General features: G+C 47.6%; 1 protein-coding gene across 2 annotated transcripts in view; it reads right to left on the reverse strand.

Annotated features, from left to right (window-relative positions):
- MYH10 (myosin heavy chain 10) overlaps window positions 1-21,190 on the reverse strand; it is a 103,134-nt gene extending 81,944 nt beyond the window's left edge. For both annotated transcript variants that reach the window (XM_083805034.1, XM_083805033.1), the window contains exons 1-3: window positions 21,090-21,190; window positions 18,165-18,542; window positions 5,204-5,360 (exon numbers count right to left, since the gene is read on the reverse strand). In XM_083805034.1, coding sequence (XP_083661160.1) covers window positions 5,204-5,360; window positions 18,165-18,509 — 502 coding nt within the window. In that variant the 5' untranslated portion in view covers window positions 18,510-18,542; window positions 21,090-21,190. The remainder of the gene's footprint in view (window positions 1-5,203; window positions 5,361-18,164; window positions 18,543-21,089) is intronic.
- Between the last annotated feature and the right edge of the window lie 1,243 nt (window positions 21,191-22,433).

Consider the following 22,433-nt stretch of genomic DNA (forward strand, 5'->3'; position numbering starts at 1 on the left):
TGGTGCTGTACAGAGCAGAACACTGCACCTGCAGGCAGTGCCAGCTTGTCCAACACCGAGTGTTCACTTCACGTATTACGCAGTTTCCGATAAACCTTCCCTGGAACAGGATTAAAGGCAGTCCTAAAATATCAGCGCTAATTTAGTGCTCATCAAGACGTCCTCGGGGAAACAGGACAAAAAGGAGAGACTAAGTATAATCATACAAGAGTAATATCAGTAGGCAAGCTGGTCTTTGGCAACCGAAAGCAAACAAATTTCCCTTAGTATTTCCTCCGAAGCATTTTTAAGAGTCAATGAATAAAAAGACCCAATAAAACAATGCCACGCTTCCTCTAGAAGTACAGGGGGAGAAGAGAAAGCCAAGTTTTCTCTAGTGCTTTTACTACTTACGTTAGCGCTGCTTTCACGCGATCGGGTCAAGCCTCCATTGTCAGTCAGAAAAAAAAGACAGTCCTAAGGGAACGCTCAGACATACGACATCAGATTTTTAGTGAAAATCCGAGTCCCTGTCAAAATGTTTGCTTCTCATTGCCTGTCATTTTTAGCAGTACAGAAGAACATCAGCAAGTCTTGCAAATTGTATTACCAAACAGAATTAAGGTCAATGTTGTCACAGGGATTAGGACACCAGTTCCTTATGACCATGTCAACTGTCCAGCAGCTTTGAAAAGCTCTGTCTGGGATTCTTTTGTGAAACGTGCCTACTCCAACCCTATGCATAAATGCACAGGATTTCTGTCTAGGGCTAAACAATTCCAGTGTGCCTACAAGCCCCTGGGTTATGTGCACTCACTGCTCCAACATAACATTAGGAAAATGAAGAGAAAGCACAGGAGAAATCCACTAAACCACCTGCGAAGCAACACTTAGCCTACTACCACACTATTTTGAAAAATAATTACTAGGGGAAAGAAAGGGGAAACCCAGTATGTAAAGCTACATCGCATGTTACCTTCTGAGGTCAGGACACTAGGTAATGAGCCCTTTCCAGTAGGGAAATCCTGACTGTCATAATCAGAATGCACCCAAAGTCTTGCTTGGTACTAACAGACTGTTCACACAATCGTTACTGCAAGGCTTGCTTGCAGAGCAGTCAGTGCTTAGGAGATGAAGCAGTCACCAGAGGTTTGCTTTTCTTTGCAAAGCTCGTCTCAAATCCTTCGCGCATCATGGCTGCACCACCACTGAGCTGCCCACCTGCAACACAGCCATTAAAAACAATTTTCTACCCCATTCCTTCTTGTGACAGCTTACACTAATGCGATACATCTCCCCACAGAACACTATTTGCTCTCAGAAACGAGAAACTGGGCTTCCTGAATACATTCTGTTTCTCTGGCTCCTTCCCCTCCCCACCCTTTGTCCTCCCTGCTTAACAAATACCAGAACAGATTCCAGCCCATTCTCCTCCCCACTGAAGGGCAAGATGAGAGCTGACCTGGGATGCCTGCAGCGCTGAAGGTCCTCGGCAGAAATTCTTCCAGGGGACAAGAACAGAGCAGCAGTTTGATGACTGGCAGCCAGCAGAGCTCCCATACAGCCCTTTCAGACGAGCTTTGTATCACTAGTTTGACAAAATGGAGCATTCCCAGCACCATTTCAGATGAGTAACTATTCAGATGCATCAGTTCTGTTTCTGCTGACCAACAGCCTTTTTGTTTTCACAAACAAAATAAAGCTTTCTGCTTTAGGGTAAGCCCTAATATTGTCTTAAACATACCAAGGTTCAGATTAGCAGAAACTTGAAGTTCATCTCTAATCATCTGGGCTCTGAATTAAAGGCATGAAAGCCTTAACCGCCCCAGCAGGAGCATGTTTACTTTCTGCCCTTGACTACCAGCACAGAGAAATTGCCTTTTAAAAAGTCAGGGTGTTTAGACACAGAGCTCAGGTCCAGCTATCCTGGTAATCAGTGTAAACACATCTCAAACACCTACAAAATTAGTAGTTATGATTAGAAGGAAAGTAAACATGATTTTATACTGAACAAAATACCACTGAGCAGGCCAGGAAAACGCAGCCAACAACTAAATTAATGGTTAAAGTACTTCTGTAAGGGTATGGTCATATTATCTAAAGAAACTGCATTCCTATGGTTTCAATCTCAGTTCTGAATCCTAATAATTAAGTTCTAGAAGTCAAATACTGGAAACACAGTAGTCACCCATATCAAAAGAAACTAAAATATGCTACGGTAGCAAAATAATCATTTGCAATCTAACTGGAATAAGAACTGAATCCCCAACCCGCTCTCCCTCTACCATCCCATCTCCCAAAGCAATTACGTGCACTAACATGGATGCGAACTGTAGAAAAAGTTTTGTAACCACTTATGTTCGTAACTTCCCAGAAAAAGCATCTTTGTCAAGGATTATGCTTCAAATACAGCTTTGTTAGCAGAGACTGCTGATGACTTAATCTGAAGCACTGTGATTAAAACAACTAGTTCTTGGTTAGACACTTATTTCTACTAGCCAAGTTTCCTACACATTTTTTTTTCCTGTTTCATTCATTTAGGAGAGTCTAGCAAAAGATAAGGAAAAATTAGAAGATGAAGGACACTGTATTGTGTTAAATCCTTGGCTGGCAGGGAAAATCCAGCTCTCCCTACCAAATTATAGGCACACTCAGTACTTGACCTTGTGCTGCAAATGATAGACAGAAATTAAGTTGAATATTGTAATAATCTCCTACTGTTAAGACAAGTATTATTTGATGCTCCAAATAACCTCCACTGTTATAATTACAAGTGTAGTTTTCCCATTATCTGAAGACTTAAATCCTGTTCCCTCAAGTGCTGCTGTGTTCCTCTGCACCAGCTCCCATCAAGAGTCTCTGCAAGCAATGAAGGACCAATAGTGAGCATGGTGGTGCCACACCTCTCTTCCCACTTATCCCACTTTAAATATTCCCCAGGCAGTCTCATCATCACCCATCGCTGCTTCGCAAGAATACATGAAGCCAGGGAAATCACCAATATAATCAGCAATGTGTCTCATACTTCAGGCAAACATGTCCAGAAGAACTCTGCGCCCCACCTTCCTCCAAAGTAAAGCAGTGTCTGTGAACAGTTTCACCAAGTCCATTAGAAAAAATCAGAGGCATTCTTTTTCCCCCTCCTCTGGAGGTCTCTTCTTCCACACTAACCCACTCAGGCAAGAACAGTTTGCTAAGTAACATATTTGCCAAGTGTAGAACTGCTAACGTCTATTCCAGAGCTTTTACTTATCCTTAGCAAAGCAATTGTGAAGGCAAGCCATCAACGGAAAGTTCCCTGGCTGATCTCAATCGCTTTCTAAAATAAACAGGGAACAGCTCCAAACAGGTGAAGGACACCAGAAACACAGATTTAGTTAACCCTGAAGAAATTATTCTATAATAAAACGCTTCTGTTGCATTGTTTCCAGCTATTTTTATTCCAATCTACGTTCTCATTTTTTCAAGTGAAAACAATTCACATTACCAAAATCAAAAAGAAAGCAAGCGCAGAAAGATGTGAATAGAGATGATACAAAACAAAATCCTATATATCAGTGTGGAAAGAAAACAAGATTGTAACCCAAGGTATGCAAAAAAAGTTTTGCTTCACCTTCCAAAACCAGTAAAATTTGTACACATAGCAAGATCTCCAGATATCACGTGGCAAGATCTCCAGAGATATAAGTCAGTACTAGCATGGTCTGTGAACAAAGAGAGAGGATCTAAAGTTTGATAACTACTGACAGCGCAAGTTCTTGAAACAGATCTGATCTAGTACAGCGCAAGTCAATTTAAAAGACACTGTGCTTTTGGTTTGGGAAGCCCTTATCCACAAACCACTGAATTTTGAGACTTCTGTGAACAAACTCATTAAGATGATCTTTAAGTTTGTTCTGTTCTGTCACAAATGTGTACTTTTAGGGATCCTCTGATCTGAGCTGTTAGGTTGTTCTGGTCAAGAGGCCATCATTTTTCTCCCCCAGCGTAATGTAAAACCCAGCCCAAAATATTCGTTAAGAAGCATGACAAGTCTGGGCCACCCCAGCTTGCTGCTGTTCTCTTGCTTGCCCGTGCCCCCTTATCTCCCCTCTCAGTGGTGATGGCAGAATTGTTTCTAGGATGAAAAAGTGCTCAGCACCCAGCAAAAAAAACAACTGACAGTTTATTATTAAGCAGCCCTACAAACAGGGGCACAACTAAAGAAACAAAGGCTTAACACGATTTATTTAAAGACAGGAAATATCTGTCTAAAAACTGCTACATATTAATGGTTTGTTAAGCTGGTAGCAGAAGCAGTTTTCTTAGTTTGTCTGAGCAAAGCAGCTTTTAACCCACTCCCAGGATGCCTGTAATGGGCCTACAGCACAACACAGGAGATTTTTCAGGCCTGCCTCTTCATTACACATGTTTTTCTAGATTCTGTATGCAGATGTTTTCAGCTCAGGAAGGTAGCCCGAGCACAGACAGCCATCCCCAGAGCAAACTACGAACCGATATGGGACCGTATTAGCTGTGTTTCCACCACACACCGTATCAGAACAGCACCTGCACAAGACCAGCGTGTTTTTGTTTCAACACATTCATGTAAGTATCAGAATTCTCAGTTTCAACCCAAAGCGTGTGCCCACCATAACGTTACACTATTCTACTATGGACGAAATCCATAGCGCTTGGAGGAAAAAAATCTTTGGCACTAGGCATTTGACTGACCTTTCTTTGAACTCAAAACACACCGTTTCATTGTCACTTCAGATTAGTTCTGTCGGGGCCAGAATGTCAACATTTTTACAGGAGTATAGAAACAAGCTGTTAAGACTTAAGCTTTCCCTTTTCCAGTCACACTTTTTCGTTCTTACTTCATTCAAACTTCAAAGACAGCACACTAACAACTCTTGACATCAATCTTATCTCTTTTCCTTGTAGGAGAAAGAATTTCTCTTACAACTTCCAGTGCCCCCAGCTGGCACAGTACACTTCCTATTAGCATCACTTTGCTCCTGTGCCTCAGGAAGCCGGAGGAGCATGCCAACGGGGGTCAGGCTCCAAATCATTCCTATTCTGAAACGTTAAGGTTCTAGATAGAAAGCATTTTCTTTTCCTTCGAATACTACAAGAAATTCTGATTGTGTTAGAAGCTACTACACAGCTGGAAAACAAAGCTCGTGGGTTTTAGGTACATTAAGTTCAGAGCAATCAACTAATTAACATCTACCAGTCTTACCTTGCAGCATGCATCTGTACGCAGATTCTGATATCGCATAAATGTGCGGTGGCATTTCATGGCGCTTCTTCCCCCTGTACATCTCGATGATGTTTTCTGAATAAATCGGAAGGTTCTTGTAAGGATTTATAACTACGCAGAACAGCCCTGAATAGGTCTTAAAAAGAAAGAAAAAAAGGGTTCTGTTAGTAACCACAGTACTGAAATAAAACCATAAAGAGCAAGACACTTTTCCACAGGTTATAATAATTATCTTACATCAGAATTAAGGTCCCTTTTGTTAACCAACTTTAATACATGTTATATTCAAATTATTGGTTTCTAGGTCCCTTAAAAGGCTCTTTACCTGCATAAAGAGTAATTTAAAGATAATAAATGTGAATAAGTATGAAATAGAGCGTATGACCTCTTTCATACTGTTATTTAAATCTCCCTTCCACCTGTAAAGTTCCAGGAGTACGGACATCTTTTGATGTTCAACTCTTTCAGTAAAATGCCTGTTCACAGTTTTCATATTTGGAGGAATCAATATTCTTGATTTATCCAATAATCTTCCTGTATGAATTGTTAAATTAAACAAAGATAAAGAGCTTACAACAGGGGCCAGACATTTTCTGTATCACATTGTATGGAGGAGGGAAAAAAGAAGCCAACTACTAAATACCTTAAAATTTTTCATAATGTTAAAGAAATATACATTAAATTGAAATATAACGTGTGGAAAACCAGACTTCAAAAAGTAGAAGGACGACATATTCTTCATAAAAAATTTCAGCTGGGACTACCAGTGGTCGATAAGAGCAGAGAACAGAGGCCTTCTGCAAGTAGCAAACCCTAGTTATTTGCACTAAGAAGTAATTATTCTAGTAAGTAACTTAGATAAGGAAAAAGCCTATTATTTCTGCTATCCTACTTTTTTCCTGTTATTGCATCTCGTTTCTGCTCGGTCTCTTTCAATCCCAAAGCAACCTCCTCCTGGAGACATCATCCCTTCCACTTCCCTCTCCCAGGTGATGGATAGCCTGGCAGCTGGCACTGCGGGCAGCGTTTCATAACCTGCCTTCTGTTCAGTATCAACTTTAACATTATCAGGAGTGCTCTATCGTCAAGAGATTAAAGAACAAGTTTTGACTTCAAAGAGTAATGTCATCTTATTGAGGGATTTCTGTCTGCACGCACAAAAAAAATCAATTTTTATAAAATTCAGCACACGTTGCAAGCGATACGTAGAGCACCACATTTCTGTAAGAATTAAGTATTAAAGATAACTCGAGAACAGTTCAATCTCTGCTCTACAGAAGTTATCGTGTGTGCGGTATGTACACACATACACCTATAAAGCTGCTGGTATTTATTATGTTTATAGGGATGGAAGAAAAACATAACAAACCACTCATTTTGCCAACTAGGAGATACAGCTGAATCTGGTCCAGCTGCGTGGGCTTTACTACGTATCAAAGGTAAGATCTCAGCAAGACAGCCTCGCACCATACCAAAAACTAGTTAAGTCATGGTGTCGCCCTGAACCAAGGCACCCAAAGCACTAGAGTGGCTCCCATCTCTTCTCAATCCATTACGCAATTTTTTTTTTTCTTTTAAACGAAAGGAAAAATCGAGCAAGTTACGGCAGTATGTTACTTTAGCCATTAATATCATTCACATCTTTACTACCAGAGGAGTGTTAGCAAGAGACCAGCTTTCTTTTGACAGAAGCAGCGAGCATCCTTCTGGGAGCCACATAGACTTTCTCCTCCTGCCTTGCAGTCTCAGAGGAGGGAGGAACAGAGTCAGCCAGGCAGCATCACCAGCTGCTGGGAGCCTACACAACACCAAGCCGTAACTCAAGACTCTTCCTATATTTGTTGATTTGTGAATCTTTCTTTCTGGTACATTTGTACGAACAAGGAATTTTAAATTCCCTATTTATTTTTATAATATATTCATATGATTTTATCTGGAAGAAAAGGAACCTGTTCTTTCTGCACATAAAGGGATCCTGGAAAGAGAGACAGAAGGTGATCTGAGTTGAGTCAGGAGCTATCAATAAAGAACAAGAATTTGATCTTACGTCAAATGCCCTTACTGGAAAGGAATCTCTCTGCTGTGGTCAGATCTGCTGGATGATAAGCACCGCAGCACCTTACCCAGCCAAACATCTTGGGTAATAACATCTATTTCTCAAGAGAAAGGGAACAGATGTTATCAGGTCAACTGACCCAAGCACAAAGAACAACTTATCAGTCATTAACTCAAGGTAAGCATGGGCCTGCTGGGGAGGGCAGTTCCTCCCTGGCCTCCCTCCCAAGCACACCATCCTACCACCGCCCCTCCTGCCAGCTCTGCTGCTCTTGCAGTAACTCACGGGGCTGGCAACTTCTCTTTATGGAGAGCAAGTGTCAAAAATGGATTGATTGGTAATGGAACGAGCTTCCTGACCGGTCTCATTCATGGCTGCTGGTGATATCATAAGGGCGAAGGAAGGCAGGACGGCTGCTTTGATAGCCTGGTACAACTGACTGGGGAACCGATCGATACGGAGCCTATTCCCAGGCAGCCAGCCTCCCTGCTGGGCTCAGGTGAGGTCACCTACATTCAACCACAAGTAGCACCAGCGGCTTGAAGACATCAGAAAAATCACAAGCCTGATTTTCACTCTAGCCTTCAGATAAGGATAGCTAGAAGAGGCACACATTCAGCAAGCCACCCTGCGATCACCAGCTCCAGCTCACTGCGCAGCAGCCGTGCCCTATTTCTGCACTACAGCCTCACCTGATGACAAAGGCTCGCTTACTGCTGCCGACAGATGAGGCCTGGTCATGAGCAACAGAATTCATGCAGCTAAAGCCTGCTTCCACTTCTGTCCCAGCACATCCTCTGGCCACCACAGCAGCACGAATTCCCAGGAGCCAGGGGCCCTCCCTCCTCCAGGAGGACTCCAGACCCTTTCACCCCGCAGCACTTCTGAGCCCTGCTCTGCTTTTTCCCTACCCAGCTTCGCAGGCTGGCAGTTCACCTCGGCGGGCTACATCCTGCCGAGGCTGCCAGCTCTCAGACGGTAACCGATGGTTAAGCTGTGTGATCCGCGCTCGCTGCATTACAGGGGCTTCCAGTCACACCCCTGTTCTCTCCAAAGTCATCTGAAGCGTTATTAGTTGCTTTGGTCCTTTTATATTCCTAAGAAAGTTTTCCAGTATCACTGCCCTGCCCCAGATGTGAACAAAGCGACCTTGTAAATAAAAACGAACAAAAATTTTTAAAGTGCTTGAAAAAATATGAAGCGCTAGGGGAAGGAACACCCATCTGAAGACTCCCCTCCCCTGCTTGCTTTAGCTTCTTCTGTTTCTCCATCGCAGGGAGCGTTATCACTGTTCAGGTGCATAGAGGACGTGTTTTATAACAGCAAGCTCAACAACTCTTCAGAGCTCTGTGGACGATATCTAGTCTAGAAAGGCTTCTGGGTTATCTCCCAGTGCAGTAACTGGATGGATCAGTGAACCCGGAGCGATTGCAATAAGCAAATGAACAATTTGAGAGTTTCATCAATACTGAGGTTTGTTTATTTGAGGTCCAGATGACAGGCTTTTACCACTGACCACTAAAGTCTTTACCATGACAGAGCTCTTTCACATGCAGCACCTTTAACTCCAGCATCCTGATTTCCTGCATATTTGTCACTCAGTTCGCTCTCCAGCCGTTTCCCTGCAGAATTTAGAGTCACACTTTTGTCAAAACATCACTATACGATAAAGCCTTCATTCATTCAAGATGGAACCAAGATCTCCCACAAGGGTCCCAAATTTCCTGTCATCTATTCCAGAAGGCAAGACAGCTTTCTTGGTTTGCTAGGCAATATAAGCACAGTGGGAGAAGGGAGGGTGTTGCTTTTATTGAGTCAAATTTAATTGGGAGGGAGATAAACGGCACCAAGTATTTTATCCAGCTATTTTGTAACTGCAAGTTTCACAGGGCATTGTTATAAGACAGTAAGTTTGAGAACGTGAAAAGAGAAGGTATGGGCTTTCCGCATGCAAGCTGAAGGCATGAGAAAGTTGAGATTGTTTAAAACACCTTGAGAAGGTTCTCAGTGACCAGCCACAGAAAAAAACACCCTGCTTACTGAATTCCACCAGGCAGCTGCTTACAGGTGCCCAAAGCTCTGACACACAGGTGGGGCAGCGATGCCCTGAGCCTCCTCCCTGCCCTGCAGGACCTGAACTCTGCCTGGACTGCCAGGAACCTGAGTTGCAGTGAGAATCAAGCACCGAAAAGCAGCCAGTCTGGACAAAGAACCAGACGGGAGGTTTCAGCAGACAGGGTAGGTACATATACTGATCCTTCTTCAGCTCAAGATCAGGCAATCAGCTGCAAACAAGCTAACAGTTTGAAAGGCACTTCTGCTTTGCAGAGGGACAGGATGCAGACAACATCAACCAGCAGCAGCTCGGCACGTTGGAATGCGCGCGCTCCAGGCAAGGCTCCAGAGACAAATAGTAAAGCAGCGCTCTGACAGAGCTTTGTTATACAAACTCTCCTTCAGGACACTAATTGTGGCATTTGAATATTTCCAGATGCTTACAAGCTTTTATCCAGTAGTATATCATTTAGTAATTTAGATCTTGGTAAGCTATCCCAGACTGCGGAGTTCAGCTTCCTTGCAGAGGCCCGTTTGAAAACGACAGCATGTTGCTAGCAGCAAGCAGCCCGAGAAAGAGATGCACGCATGTGGGCCGCAGCTCTTGCGCCAAGGAGTACGCTGTTGCAGCCGTTAGGTTGGCAGCTTCTGCTGCAACACCAAAAAGCCTCTTTGAAGAGTCATTTCAGAGTGCATCTGCAAGATGCAGGTCATTGTTTTGACTTTGTAAAAATCAGTTCAGCAGAGAGCATCCAGACTCAACATTTACCTGCAGTTCTTCGAATATAGGAAATGCCAGACTTACTCTATGGCTACGTGTATAATCAAGCTGGAATAAGCACCTAGGCATCTCCTACAGCTAGTTAACTGCAGCATGGACCTATGGACCTCTAGTTTCTTATCTGGAAAAGAAGAACTGCACCCCATGTACGTGATCATACAGCCCATTCTCCAGACCGGGAAGTTGCATTGCCATAACATCATTCTTGCCTAGTTTCACCTCCTAATGTTATGGAGGTGCCTGTCACACTCCAAGCCCCACTAAAGCCTCCGAATTTGGCACGGTTTTCCCACGTACCGCCCCCTACCCCAATGATATAGCTCCCCAGCCTAAATTCAAGCTGCACAGAAGGGGAGGCAGCTCTTCAGCCTCGCAGGGGAGGAAAGCCGAAGGCTGTAGCCTAGGAAGAACACCTTCCTTCTCCACCATGCCCAGCAGCAGCCCTGCCAGATACCGTGCTCCTCCCCCACAGGGCTGGGGAGGCCACATGGTTGCTCCAGCCCCACACCACCATCACCACCCCAAGCCTGTGCTCCCCAGCACCGTCAGCAACCTGGAACCCCAGAACTACCCCAGCCATCTCCATACAAACAGGCCCATATGGCTAAAAAAACTAAGTCAGCCCTGAGGGCACCCAGCGAGTAGGGTCAGGGATGCCAGCAAGGGTGAGGGGACGCTGTAGGGCAGTGGGAGCCTCAGCTGCGACAAAGGCTGGGGACGACAGCCACGGGATGCTACTGAGGGCAGCTGAAGTGCAAGTCCTGTGCTTCAGGGCGATGAGAAAGGGACGGAGCACAACCCATACACGAGCCATTAAAGCAAAAGCGCAGCCCAAACTGCGGAAGAGACTTCTCTACAGGTGATTTCTACAGCTGGCCCAGCAGACAGGGCATTCACCAGTACTGTGCTGTCACGTTTACAGGCTCCGGGTTATCTGTTCAAAGACAGAACAAAGTTTAAACCAGCAGTGCGGGCTACGCTCCCGCTCCGGCGGCTCCCCCTCCCCGAGGCTGACGCCGTGTGCGACAGCGCGGCTGCTTCAGCCACACCAGCCGCTACGAGGGCAAACATGATCCCGGGCTGCACCCGGGCCAGAGGGGTATTAATATCCCTTCACAAGGCTTCTGTACGGCCTTCTGGAGCCTGACTGCCCTGCAGAAGGCTGGCACGGGCTACCTGGGAGCGCTGATGCAGACGTGTGGCCTGAGGGGGTGTCCTCAACACTGCGCGTTCCTTCAGCTGGGCGCTTAAACAAGAGACCAGGAACCAAATTATTGCACCTTTTCAGGCTGCTAAGCCACCGTTTTTAATAGAAGCAGAGAATATCTGACAAGAACACGCACTTCTTTGTATCTCTTCTTGCCCGGGGGCAAAAAGGGATATTAATATATCCCCTAGAAATCCCTCAGATTTTTCTAGCAAAGGGAAAGCTACACTGAACTCTTTCAACTTGATCACGTTCCAAAAGTCAGAATTAGCCTAAAAACAAGGTCTGAAGTTTAAGTAGCACTTACAATTTGAGCCCTGGTGTTTCTGCTGCATTATATGAGGTACCAGAGCCAGCAACTGGTTTGTGCTGAGGAGAAGCCGAGGCAAGTTACAAACCCACATTCTTGCAGGCTCTGTTACTACCAGTCTGCAATATTCGGTACTGTGAAGCACTCCCAGCTGGACCAGCACAAAAATTAAAGCAATTAGAGGCTTATATAATAACACAGATTGTTCTAGGTTATGTTCTGGCCTCACAGGAACAGGAGCTTAAGAGAAGAAACCAGTTACAGGCTGCTCCTCAAGTGCAGTTTTATGAGACCTTACACCCACAGCAGGCCCTGGAACTGGGGGCTGCAGCGTAATTCTCACCCTCCCCCCCCCTTCTGCCTCAATAAAATAGAAAGTACAGCAAAAAAATGGAAGTAGCACAGGGCTACATACCAATTACAGAAATAATAGTGGTAATTATCAAAAATATCTGCTGAAGTATTTGCAACTGCACAGCAGCAAGCACATTTTCTTCGTTGCTGGTAGGCAAAAACCAGTGGGCACATGCTGCTAATTACTGCTCTCCCTGTAGAGTTCTACAGGCTCTCAGAGCCACACGAACACTTTCCAACCCTTTTGGAAGAGTCTTTGCTAAAATAAAACTGAGGGGTGGGTGGTAAAAATCCATAGTTCAAGCGTGGAAGGTTTCAGAGTTGAACCTAACCCTTTCCTTAGCACCGCTCCCCAAGCCTTCTGCTCTTCTTCAAAGGGCAGCAAAACCGCTCACCTCTAACTTGACCTCACCTGCAGCACCTCGGCCACGTGTCCCCAGCTGAGCCTTCCCAGGGCTAGGTCTGGGCTCTTTGCATCTCGGCCACGGGCTCCCTGACTGCCAGCACCCAGGGAACATCCCCCAGTGACACCAGTGCAAGAGGTGAGACAGATACTGACACGGGTTAAAGAGGAGTCAAGCGCTGGAGGACTTCTATTAACTTTAATCCTTTTGGCTGAACAAGGTCAGGAAGCTGTTCAGCAGTTATTGCACTGACTTACGGGGGCATCCCAAAGCCCTGGAGTCAACTGTGGGCAATGACTTCCTCGTCCAGGAGAGCTGGGACTAGGATGGAACACAGGGAGCAACATATTTCCAAATAGGTTTTTATAAAGCCTAAAAGATACTGAGTTCATCAGACTCCGTGTTTAAGTGAGCAACGCCTTCATCCCACCTTAGTGGGTACAGGGACAGGAACCTCTGACTGCACAAGCGCAATACTTTTGGTCCTGTCGCATCTTCCTTCAATCAGACCACAAAATCAAACTCTGGAACTTTTACAGAGCCCCTGGGTAGACACTCAGCCACCTTTCCAGGAGCTTTTCAGATATTAGACTGCATTTATCCGTCAAGACCATTAAAATACAGCCGTGTGCTCAAACATTACCCTCAGCTTTCTGCTCTCCTGGAAAAGCAGGAAGCTGTGCCAAGCCCATGCAGGAGCCATGCTATTCGTGTTTGCAGGTGTATTTAGAACGAAACCCATTTTGCTTTAACAAAATGCTTGTTCACAACATGGGCACGAGGCTCTCTTTTTCCATTCACACAGCATGTATCAACACAGGAACGCTTAAAATATGCTTAAAAAGGCAAGGAAGACCCTTCCATTTTCCATCAAAATGGAAGCACTGACACAAAAGCGGAGCTTTAGTTTCACCCCCCCCCCCGTCTTAGAAATAGTAAGTCGTTAGCTCTTCCTTTTCAATCGCTGCCAGTGTCTGCAACATTGAGAACAACTCACCTTCCATTTAGCAGAAATGAGGTATTTACTTTCCTGATCTCGGCAGCCAGTTGCATTTCGACCAACTGAAACACTGAAGTGACGTAATTCAAGATACTAAGAAAGTTATATCCAGAATGCTGCCTAACAAAGCACCAAGACATCACTTAGCGACCAGCAACACTCCTGACCTCTGTGTTTCAGAGTCCTAGGAGCCGTGTAGCATCCCTTGAAATGTACTTCAATTCAGTTTAGAAGAAAAAAATTGCTCTGAAGTGAAAGCAAATAATTCAGTCGCACAGTGAGTAGCCATCAAGCCAAGTTCTTTCTCTTCCAAGTGCAGAGAGAAGAAAACAGTAAAAAAAAAATATATATTCCCTCAGTTCTTTCCTTCAGATCAGCCCTATGAGTCAAATTGGGTAGTAAACTTCACACAGAAACCTAATTTTGAACATAACTGACATGTCTATGTATAACCTTTCTGAATAGACTGTGATGTTGCTGATAGCAAAATGCTCAGAGAAAAGCAAGATGGAGAAAATGCTTCCTCCTACACCACAGGCTCCTTTGCAGCCTTCAGACCTCATTTGTAGCTCGCCATCAAAGCAGCAAAGTTTCTGCCCCTCCGGACCGTGAGGTGCAGCGTCTCTCCCCCAGCACTTTGCTTTCCAACAAAACCCTCCCTTCTTGGTGACCCCCCCCCCCCACCAGCCCCATCCCTTCCCACCAAAACAAGAGGCCCATTTCTAATGTCCCCCTTCTCCCCATGGATTCAGCTGGAGGCGACAGCTACAGCTCCCAAAGCCACTGCTTCAGCCAGACTTCACCCCCCCGGCCCCAGAAGAGCCAAGTGACACCACACCACCCGAGCCACGAGTGACAGCCCCCAGCCCAGCACCCATCTCCTACGTTCACGCCCACGGTTGGGCTGTGAGTTCAGAAGCTGGCCCACAAGGAACCCAGAACCTCATGACGCAGTGACGAGGCGAGCAACCTCGCAGCTTGCCACAGAGCATTAAAGCAAGCGGTCCGGAGAACATCACAGCATCCGTGGCTGATGGACCCTTAAAATCCAGGGGATGCCTCCATTTTGTGGTCTGATTTAAAGATCCTGTCTACCTGACGCAATTTCACCACAAACTACAAGCTAGGGCTGATACCTAGAGGGCATCTTACACGCAGGTCTTGTAAAAATAAAGATGGTCCCCAAGGTCTGTAGCTTGAGTGGATGAACCAGAACTTCTGACCCCCACTTCTTACAGCGACACTCCCAGAAAGGCATCTAGACCTCAGCTCAGCAGGCATAAGGATATTGAAGAACGACCACAAGACTAGCCTGAGCAAAGCATATTAATGCCAAACATTCAGAATAACCCCCAGCCTTTCGGCAGTTCTCCTGGGAACCTTTCCAATACCCCCAGATTCTGACTGCTCCGAAGAATATTGCTAATTATACACTGAAGAATATCGGTGATTCAAGTCATACATCCTTGCCGTAAGAAATGCTGATATCCCTAGCACAAAGTCTGGAAAAATTCGTTTGGTGGCAGTTTTCACCCTGGTTATTGTAGCAATAACCAGGGTGAAAACTGCCACCAAATGCAGCAGGAATGAAGAAGCGTGCTGGAGGGCTGTGCCTCCATAGAACCAACACTCGCACTTCACGACGACCAAAACTCTTAAACATGAGCACGAGCACAGATCACTTGGGAGATTGGGCTGGATTGTGCTTAGTCATCAGCAGGCTGAGAAGGACAAAGTCCAAGCACAATAGGCCATAAGGACAGACCTGCCCCCTCCTCAGGGTGATGATATATAGTATACTTCAGAATAATTTGCTGAAATAATACACCTTCTCTAGGAAAGATGTTTTAAGATTCTTCAGCTATGCTGAAAATAAACCTTACAGCAAGAAACTGAGTAGGTGATGTTAAAAACGGAGCAAGAAATGACGTTATTTCATCTCCTAAGCAAAACTGCGATCACCAACATTGATACTCCAACCTTTCTTCCCAGCAGTTCCTGTACAAGTCCTGCTTCCTTTCATCCTCTGTGCTGTCATGAGGAGACGAGAAATAAAGAAAGAACCAAGCGTGTACAACCTTCAGCAAGCCACTGGTCTTCCCGTTCTCCGTTTGTATTCATCTCCCCCAGCACACTACTAACACAACTCGGAGGCCATGGTCACGGCACGCGACAGATATCAGAAGTGCCAGGAGCTCCTCACCAGCCCTCGTCAGATGTCACGTGAAACTCTCCTCGATGAGATGAGCACCACCAGTTGGGCCATGCCGACTGGCACGAGCTAGCTTTAGTCAGTCCTCCCGGTCCTCCAGCAGTCTCATCTTGACGAGGTAGATTGCAGACAGATGACTAGACAGCTGGCCAAATTCCCCAGCTCCTGTTTCCTTTCTAGGGACTGAAAGAAAACGTGCGCCTACTTCAGTTGACACCTTCTACTTCCTAGAAAGGCAATGTTGTGAGCTACCTATTAAGAACCTATTAAGAATTAGGAGATGGTGAATCTGATGCGGTTTCTATACCTTAACTGTTCAAGACCAGCACCAAAATGCAAGATTTCAGTTTGGTTATTACGGTTATCTGGAAACACAAACACGCCTTCAGCTGCCCCTTGCTGTGGATATCTGGCCAAAATCCACTTCACCAGCTCCGTTAGCTCTGGCTCTCCATACCAAGCGTACATCAGGAGGTTACACAGGAAGCAGCCACCGCTGCTGGGTGTGCTCTCAGCAGCAGCAATAGTTCAAGGCTGAAGGAGTTCAGGGATCTCCGATGGAGAGAAGAACGGGAACTGTGCTAAAACTGCCATCAGCTCCAACTGCCGATGAACTTTCTCTCTGGCCTATTGATCTTTGCCAATATTCAGCTTCTACTCTAACAGTGCTCACAACTGATTTCCCCTACACACGCACCCCCAAAGTAAGTGGGGTTTTTACTTCAAACAAGCCATAACTATTCTTGGTAATAGCAGCATCCTCCAGCAGCACTGCTGGAACTCAGACCTCCAGTTAAGGCCAACAAGTCCATTAGCTTCTTGATCCCAACCAACTTCTTCCAGCCTGGGGGCGGGGAGGTCATGAGTAACACACTGATGCAGTAATCCTCCTACGTGACAGCCGCCGCTCGGTGCCAAGGAACCAAGTTTTAGAGCCTGCCTCAGCACTCAGAGCGTGAAAACAGAGAGCACCTTTTTGGGAAGCGGAGTGGGGGGAAAGAGAGGTGAGCCACCTGTATGAGATCACTGAAACTCCACATACACGATAAGCCAGCCTCCCTCCAAGACAGAGAGTGCTTTAACTTGTCAGTGGTCCAAAGTGTCCCAGCAGGGTAACACCTGCGTATACAGAAGAGCGACCGGTTCTCAGCAGCATCCTCCAGAAGCATCTGTGGCTACGCTTCCTGTATGGAGTCCTTAGATTAAGGCTTGCTTTGGCATTTAAGGTCTGCAACTTTTAACTCTTGTTACACTGACACAACTATCGTAACTAGCATTTCATAGCTAGCGCTATGATTCACACGTACACTCACGACTTGACCTATCAACTTGTTTACTTTTAATTTTCAATCCAGTCCTCGCTAATTAGCCATTTAGTTTACTTATAAGCTTGCAGGGAGGTTTCCAGAAGTATTTTTTGCTGAGCTGCGCTGTAAGGTTCTCGGTGGAAGACCTTGAAATACTAAAAAACAAAAGCCCACACAGGAAACTAACACAAAAGCACAGGTATGAAGAATATTTTGAAATCGCGTATGATTTTTTATTACGCCCAAATATTACCAAAGGTCAAGCAAAAGACATACCCGACTAGTACCTAGATGGAAGGGGAAACAAGCCAACTAACTAGAGGTACTAAATAAGATGGATTTAAGCTTTAGGACAAGTGTTTATTAAAATGAGCCAAGTATTTAAGCAGATGTTGCAGCTTCTTTTAAGATAGAAAGTCTACTTGAAGCTCTCAGCGATACTCTGACTCAACAAGTCACTATGCAAGCGGTTTGCCAAGAGACAAGGAGCTACTCTTAACTGTATGCCACAGACACTCATTCAACATTGTTCAAGGAAGGAACGGGGTCAAAAGCAGCATCAATGGCTTTGTGATTTCTGACTCGATAGAACGATAGCAGTAAACCAGATGTTCCAACGAGCGCTTCAAAACCACTGAAAAAGAAAGCTTTATCTTATTGGTTTATTTTAAGCACTTGAACACATTCTTTCCTGGCCCACTAAGTTGATATTAGATTCCAAAGAGACATTTTGCATTCCTAGCACTTTCCAACTTCAACTTTTAAGTAATAGCATAGCCTCTTATTAGCATTTTTAATGCACAGCAAGTTAAAACAAGATACATGCTTATTCATATGAGCAATTAAACAGCAGTAATTCAGCAAAGTTAGGTTTTGTAATCTGCCCTCAGTTCAAACAAGCCATTTGATACTATTCACTGTATCAGTTAAGCATGTCTGATGCAAGCACTCTAACGAGCGGCATGAGCTAAGCACCCAGAGTTGCCATTTAGCATTCTATTTTTGAAAGATGCTTGCAGAATTATTTCCATCGGAGAATTTTTTATTATTTGTTTTATGACAACAGAGTTCCTGACCTGTACACAGCACAGAAAAAGACCCTGGACTAATCTAAATGCAAAGGACACAAAGTATTCACGTTATCAAAATCAGAGCCAAGACCCACTTCCTCCATTTCAAATAAGTAAAGGAATGGGAATCAGATAAGCTTTAGCTGAATTAGCAACCGTAATGAATCTAGTAATTAGTACTTACATAGATGAGACCAGAGTAATACCGATCCTTTAAATTATGCAATACAGAGGCTTCATTTAAACAGGTTAATTCTGCCATGTCTTCCACTTTAGAGAACTTGGGGGGATTCATCTTCTGAATATCATCTTTATTCACTAGTGCTTTCTTTCCGTTCTCTGCCAGTTCAACCAACACTTCATCCCCCTTTTCCTCCTTGATGCTGGCTGCCTCAAAACCGTGGCGCTCCGAAGGAATCCACACCAACTTTTTAGCAGTCCAATCAGCCTGGGTGGCAGGGTTGTAAATTACAGCCCTGTCCACAAAGAGGTATCTCTCCGGATCTTCCTGTCCCGATCTCTGTGCCATTGTGGGAAGTGAAGGTGTCCGCTACCAGTTACCCTGCAAATTAGAAAGGAGAAAAGCAAGAAGCACGTTACACACCGGGTTCTTACGGAGGAATGGAACTATGCCCTCAATTAAACGCCCCGTCATCAACACCTGCATCTCCCCTCGGATGACTATGTACTGTGGAGGTCTTCCATGGTATGAAGAAGGTGCTGTGCACCTGAGAGCCCCTGCACACACAGGGGCCTTCAGAACAATCAAACCGCTGTATACATGAAAGTGGTCTTCCATATATGACCCCCAGACCCACTGCAGAAAAAGCAGTATAAACTGAACCTAGCCATCTCTTCCTAGCTGGCGTACGTTGCAATAAAAGTGGAAACTATAAAAAAAATACATGCTCGTCTTCTGTGCTTAAATAAAGAAGAGGAGCAGTTTTAACATAAGCTAGCCAGTCAGCACACTAAATTCCACTAAACAGTGAATATCAGAGTGTTCAGCGCAGAGCTAACCACAGCAACCTACAGCACGTAAGATAACAGAACATTTACTTTGTAAAAGCCAACTTCCAGCTACAGATGAGAACTTCATTGACACCTGGGGGTTCCGCAAGCCTTCCACCTAGCTAAGCCTTGCTCATATTCCTCCTGAAGACATAAGACTTTGTACTTTTACAGCCTGCTTCTGCTGGCAGTTGTGAACACTGGCATTGCCATGTTCCAAAAAACATCTCTAGCTCCCAGGTTTACCTCGAGGCACAAAGACTACCAAAGTTAGATTTTCCAGCAGCTTCACAGGTAATTTGAAGGTGAATGAAAAGCTGCTGACAAGGGCTCCCGCACACTCATTTTACCAATCTGCACCTATCAGGAAGAGGCCACCGCATCCTTCCTTAATAACACCGTCACATCCAGGACTCCCAGACTCGGCAGTTTTTATCTGTAACCGCCCCGAGAGCAACAAGGTCGAGCCAGACACCTTCTGCCCAGGTCATTAAAGATCGTGCTTATTCACACACTAGATCTTTTCTGCTGGAGAATGTCCCATTAGCAAATGGTAACCTCTTCCAGCAGGTAACCTAGAGGTTAGCTTCAAAAGCAAGGAAGATTTCGCAAACTGCGTTGGTCATCTTTCATGCTACGGTATGCGCGCTGTTGGAAGTTTTGCAACACGCCCGCCCTCAGAAGAACGTGTAATTAAATACAATAGTTGCGTCTCCATCTATGGCAAGGAGGATTGTTACGTTGTCCAACTTTAATGTAAAGTAAGCATGAAGTCATTGAATCCTCCAGAGGTCTGAGGAGCAGACCGTTTACTACAGACTGCTTAATTCAAATCAAGAGGTGATGACTCAACATTTAAAGTATTTCAGAGGAGCCTCTGAGAGAAAAGTCCGGTGGAGAAAAATGAAAACGCTAAAGGGACCCCATAAGCAATAAATGGGCTTCTTGGCCAGGAACAACTGGAAATTACTCAAGGAACGCTACGTTTAGCTCGAGAAGCCCACCACTGTAATACCTGAGCCTCCTACCCCAGCTCACAAAGCCGCTCGCCTCCCCTGTGCTGGATTACCACTGATGGTCCAGCGGAGACCAAGCAGCACTCGCCCAGGGCTGCTCCCCTTCGCGGGGACGGCTCTCTGGGGATGGCTTTGTTCCCAGCCCCAGCCGGGGGTCTCACCGCCCGGCCCCCGTCCTTCTGCAGGGCGCTGCGGCAGGACCTGGAGGTGGGACACCGCGGGTGACAACCGGAGCGGCGACGTTGGTGCTGCGGGCAGGGGGCTGAAGCAAGGCACGGCCTGGCCCCGCAGCATTTCTGCGGTACGTCCAGGGGATCGGGGCTGCCTCCGCGCGCATCTCCCCCAGGGTTTTAATCGCACGGAACCCCCCCCACAGCAATTACCCCTTTGGGTTTTTAATTGCAGAGCCCCCCCCCCCCCCCCCCCAGCATTTTCCCTCCTCGTTTTTTAATCGCACAGAGCCCCCCACATCATTTTTCCCCCCGGGTTTTAATTGCAGACCTCCCCCATCACTCCCCCCAGTGTTTAATTGCAGCCCCCCCCCATCATTTCTCCCCACCCCCCGTGTTTAATTGCAGCCCCCCCCGGCCGCCGCCCGCCCTGCCCTGCCCTTCGCGGGGCTCTTCCCCTCACAATAGCGCCCAGCCGCAGCACGCAGCCGCGCACATTTATCGCGCAGGCACCCGGCGCTCCCCGGAGAAGGGGAAAAAGAGAGGAAAAAAAAAAAAAACGGGGAAAAAAAAATATTCGGGAACCCGCCGGGCTCGGCGGAACAAAGCGGCGGGGCCCCGCCGCCCACTCTCCCCCCCCACCCCGGGCAGCGCCCCCCGCGCAGGGCCCGGCCCCGTCGGCCACGATCGGGGGGAGCGCGGCCGGGGGCTGCGGGCGGCAGAAAATGGCCACCGCCGCCCGCCCCTTCCCCTGCCCTCAGCGGGGCGCGGCCCGCACAACGGGGGCTTTGTGTGGCGGCCCCGCCGCCGCCGCCTCAGCCCCGAACCCCCGGGGCCGCCTCGGGAGCTCGGGGCCCCCCTCCGGAGCCCGGGGGCCGCCGCCGACCCCCTCGGCCCCCGCCTCGCCCTCACCTGAGCAGCGCCACCCGCCGCCGCCGCCGCTCAGCCCCGCGCCGCCCCGCCCCCGCCCGCCGCGCGCCTTTAGCGCCACACCGAGCCCGCCGCCCCCCGCCCGCCGCCGCCGCCGCCGCCCCCCGCCGCCGCCGCGCTCCCATTGGGCGCCGCGCGCGTCCGTCCGGCGCAGCGCCGCCGCCCATTGGTCCGCCGCGCGGCCGCTCCGCGGTTACGGCCATAGCAACCTCCACACGCTTACCCTCCAAGCCCCGCCTCCCCGCTTCGCACCGCCTCCCCGGTGCTGATTGGCCGCTCGGCTCGCAGCGCGCCTCTCACTGGGCGCACGCCGCGTCTGTCACGGCGGCGCCCCGCCCCGCGCTGCAGCACGCCCGGCGGGGGGCGCGGCGCGCTCCCGACGCTGCAGCGGAGGGGGGGGGGGGCGCGGTGCCGCAGCGCGGGGCGGGCGCGCGCCTCCCCCTCAGGAGGGCCGGGTCCCACACAGCCGGGGTCGGCACCGCCGGGCTCCTCTGCACAGCCCCCCCAGCGCCTCACCGCCCTCGCAGTGAACAATTTACACCTAAAGCCTAACCCAAACCTCTTCTAGTTTAAAACATCTCGGAGGGCTTTTCCAGCCTTCGTGGGTCCCCGACTCCTCTGTCACAGAATCCTCTGGGACTCCCCTCAGCTCCCGGCTCTGCCCTCCGGCTCCTTAAACCTAACCCTGAGGGGTATTTTTGCCCGCACCCGCTTGCCAAGGCTTTTCCAAATGAAGCGGGTGAGCCGAAAATTGTGGCAGGAAACAAAAGCTGCTGGCAGTGTCCCTGGGACAGCACCCACGGCCGGGGGCTCCCAAAGCCTTCGGTGACCGCTGCCGGTGGCCTTCGGGGCTGCTGGCTCTGGGATGGGCCCGGCGATTGCGAGATGGAGAACCTCAAAACCACGATTTTTTGCCAAGCCTTTCCTGAGAGCTCTTTGGGGTTGCACGTGGTGCGTTAAACCGCCCAGAAAAGGGCACAGGCTCTGCTCCCAGCAGCTCGGCCAGCCCCGCGTGCCAGCAGGTAGCTGGCGGCACCGAGGGTTTCCATCGCCCAAGCTGCAGGTCCGCTTCTCCGCCCAGGCCAAATGCAAATGCGGGTGGCTCAGGAATTGGAGCTATTTGGGTGGAGGGGATTTGTGGCAGATCCTCCTGACCAGGGCAGCAAGCGGGGAGGGGAGGAAGGGTGTCTCCCGCGGTTAGGAAGCATGGCTGTGGAAATGTTCCAGAGCAGCACGTGCCGTTTCGGTACAGCTTAGCGTTTGGGGGCTCACTGCTCAGTTCAGAAAGGGAGGCAATAAGGGGAGCTGCGGGGAGCCAGGCTCTTG

This window comes from Anser anser (assembly GCF_964211835.1).
Source record: "Anser anser genome assembly, chromosome: 19".
Classification (NCBI taxonomy): Eukaryota; Metazoa; Chordata; class Aves; order Anseriformes; family Anatidae; genus Anser; species Anser anser.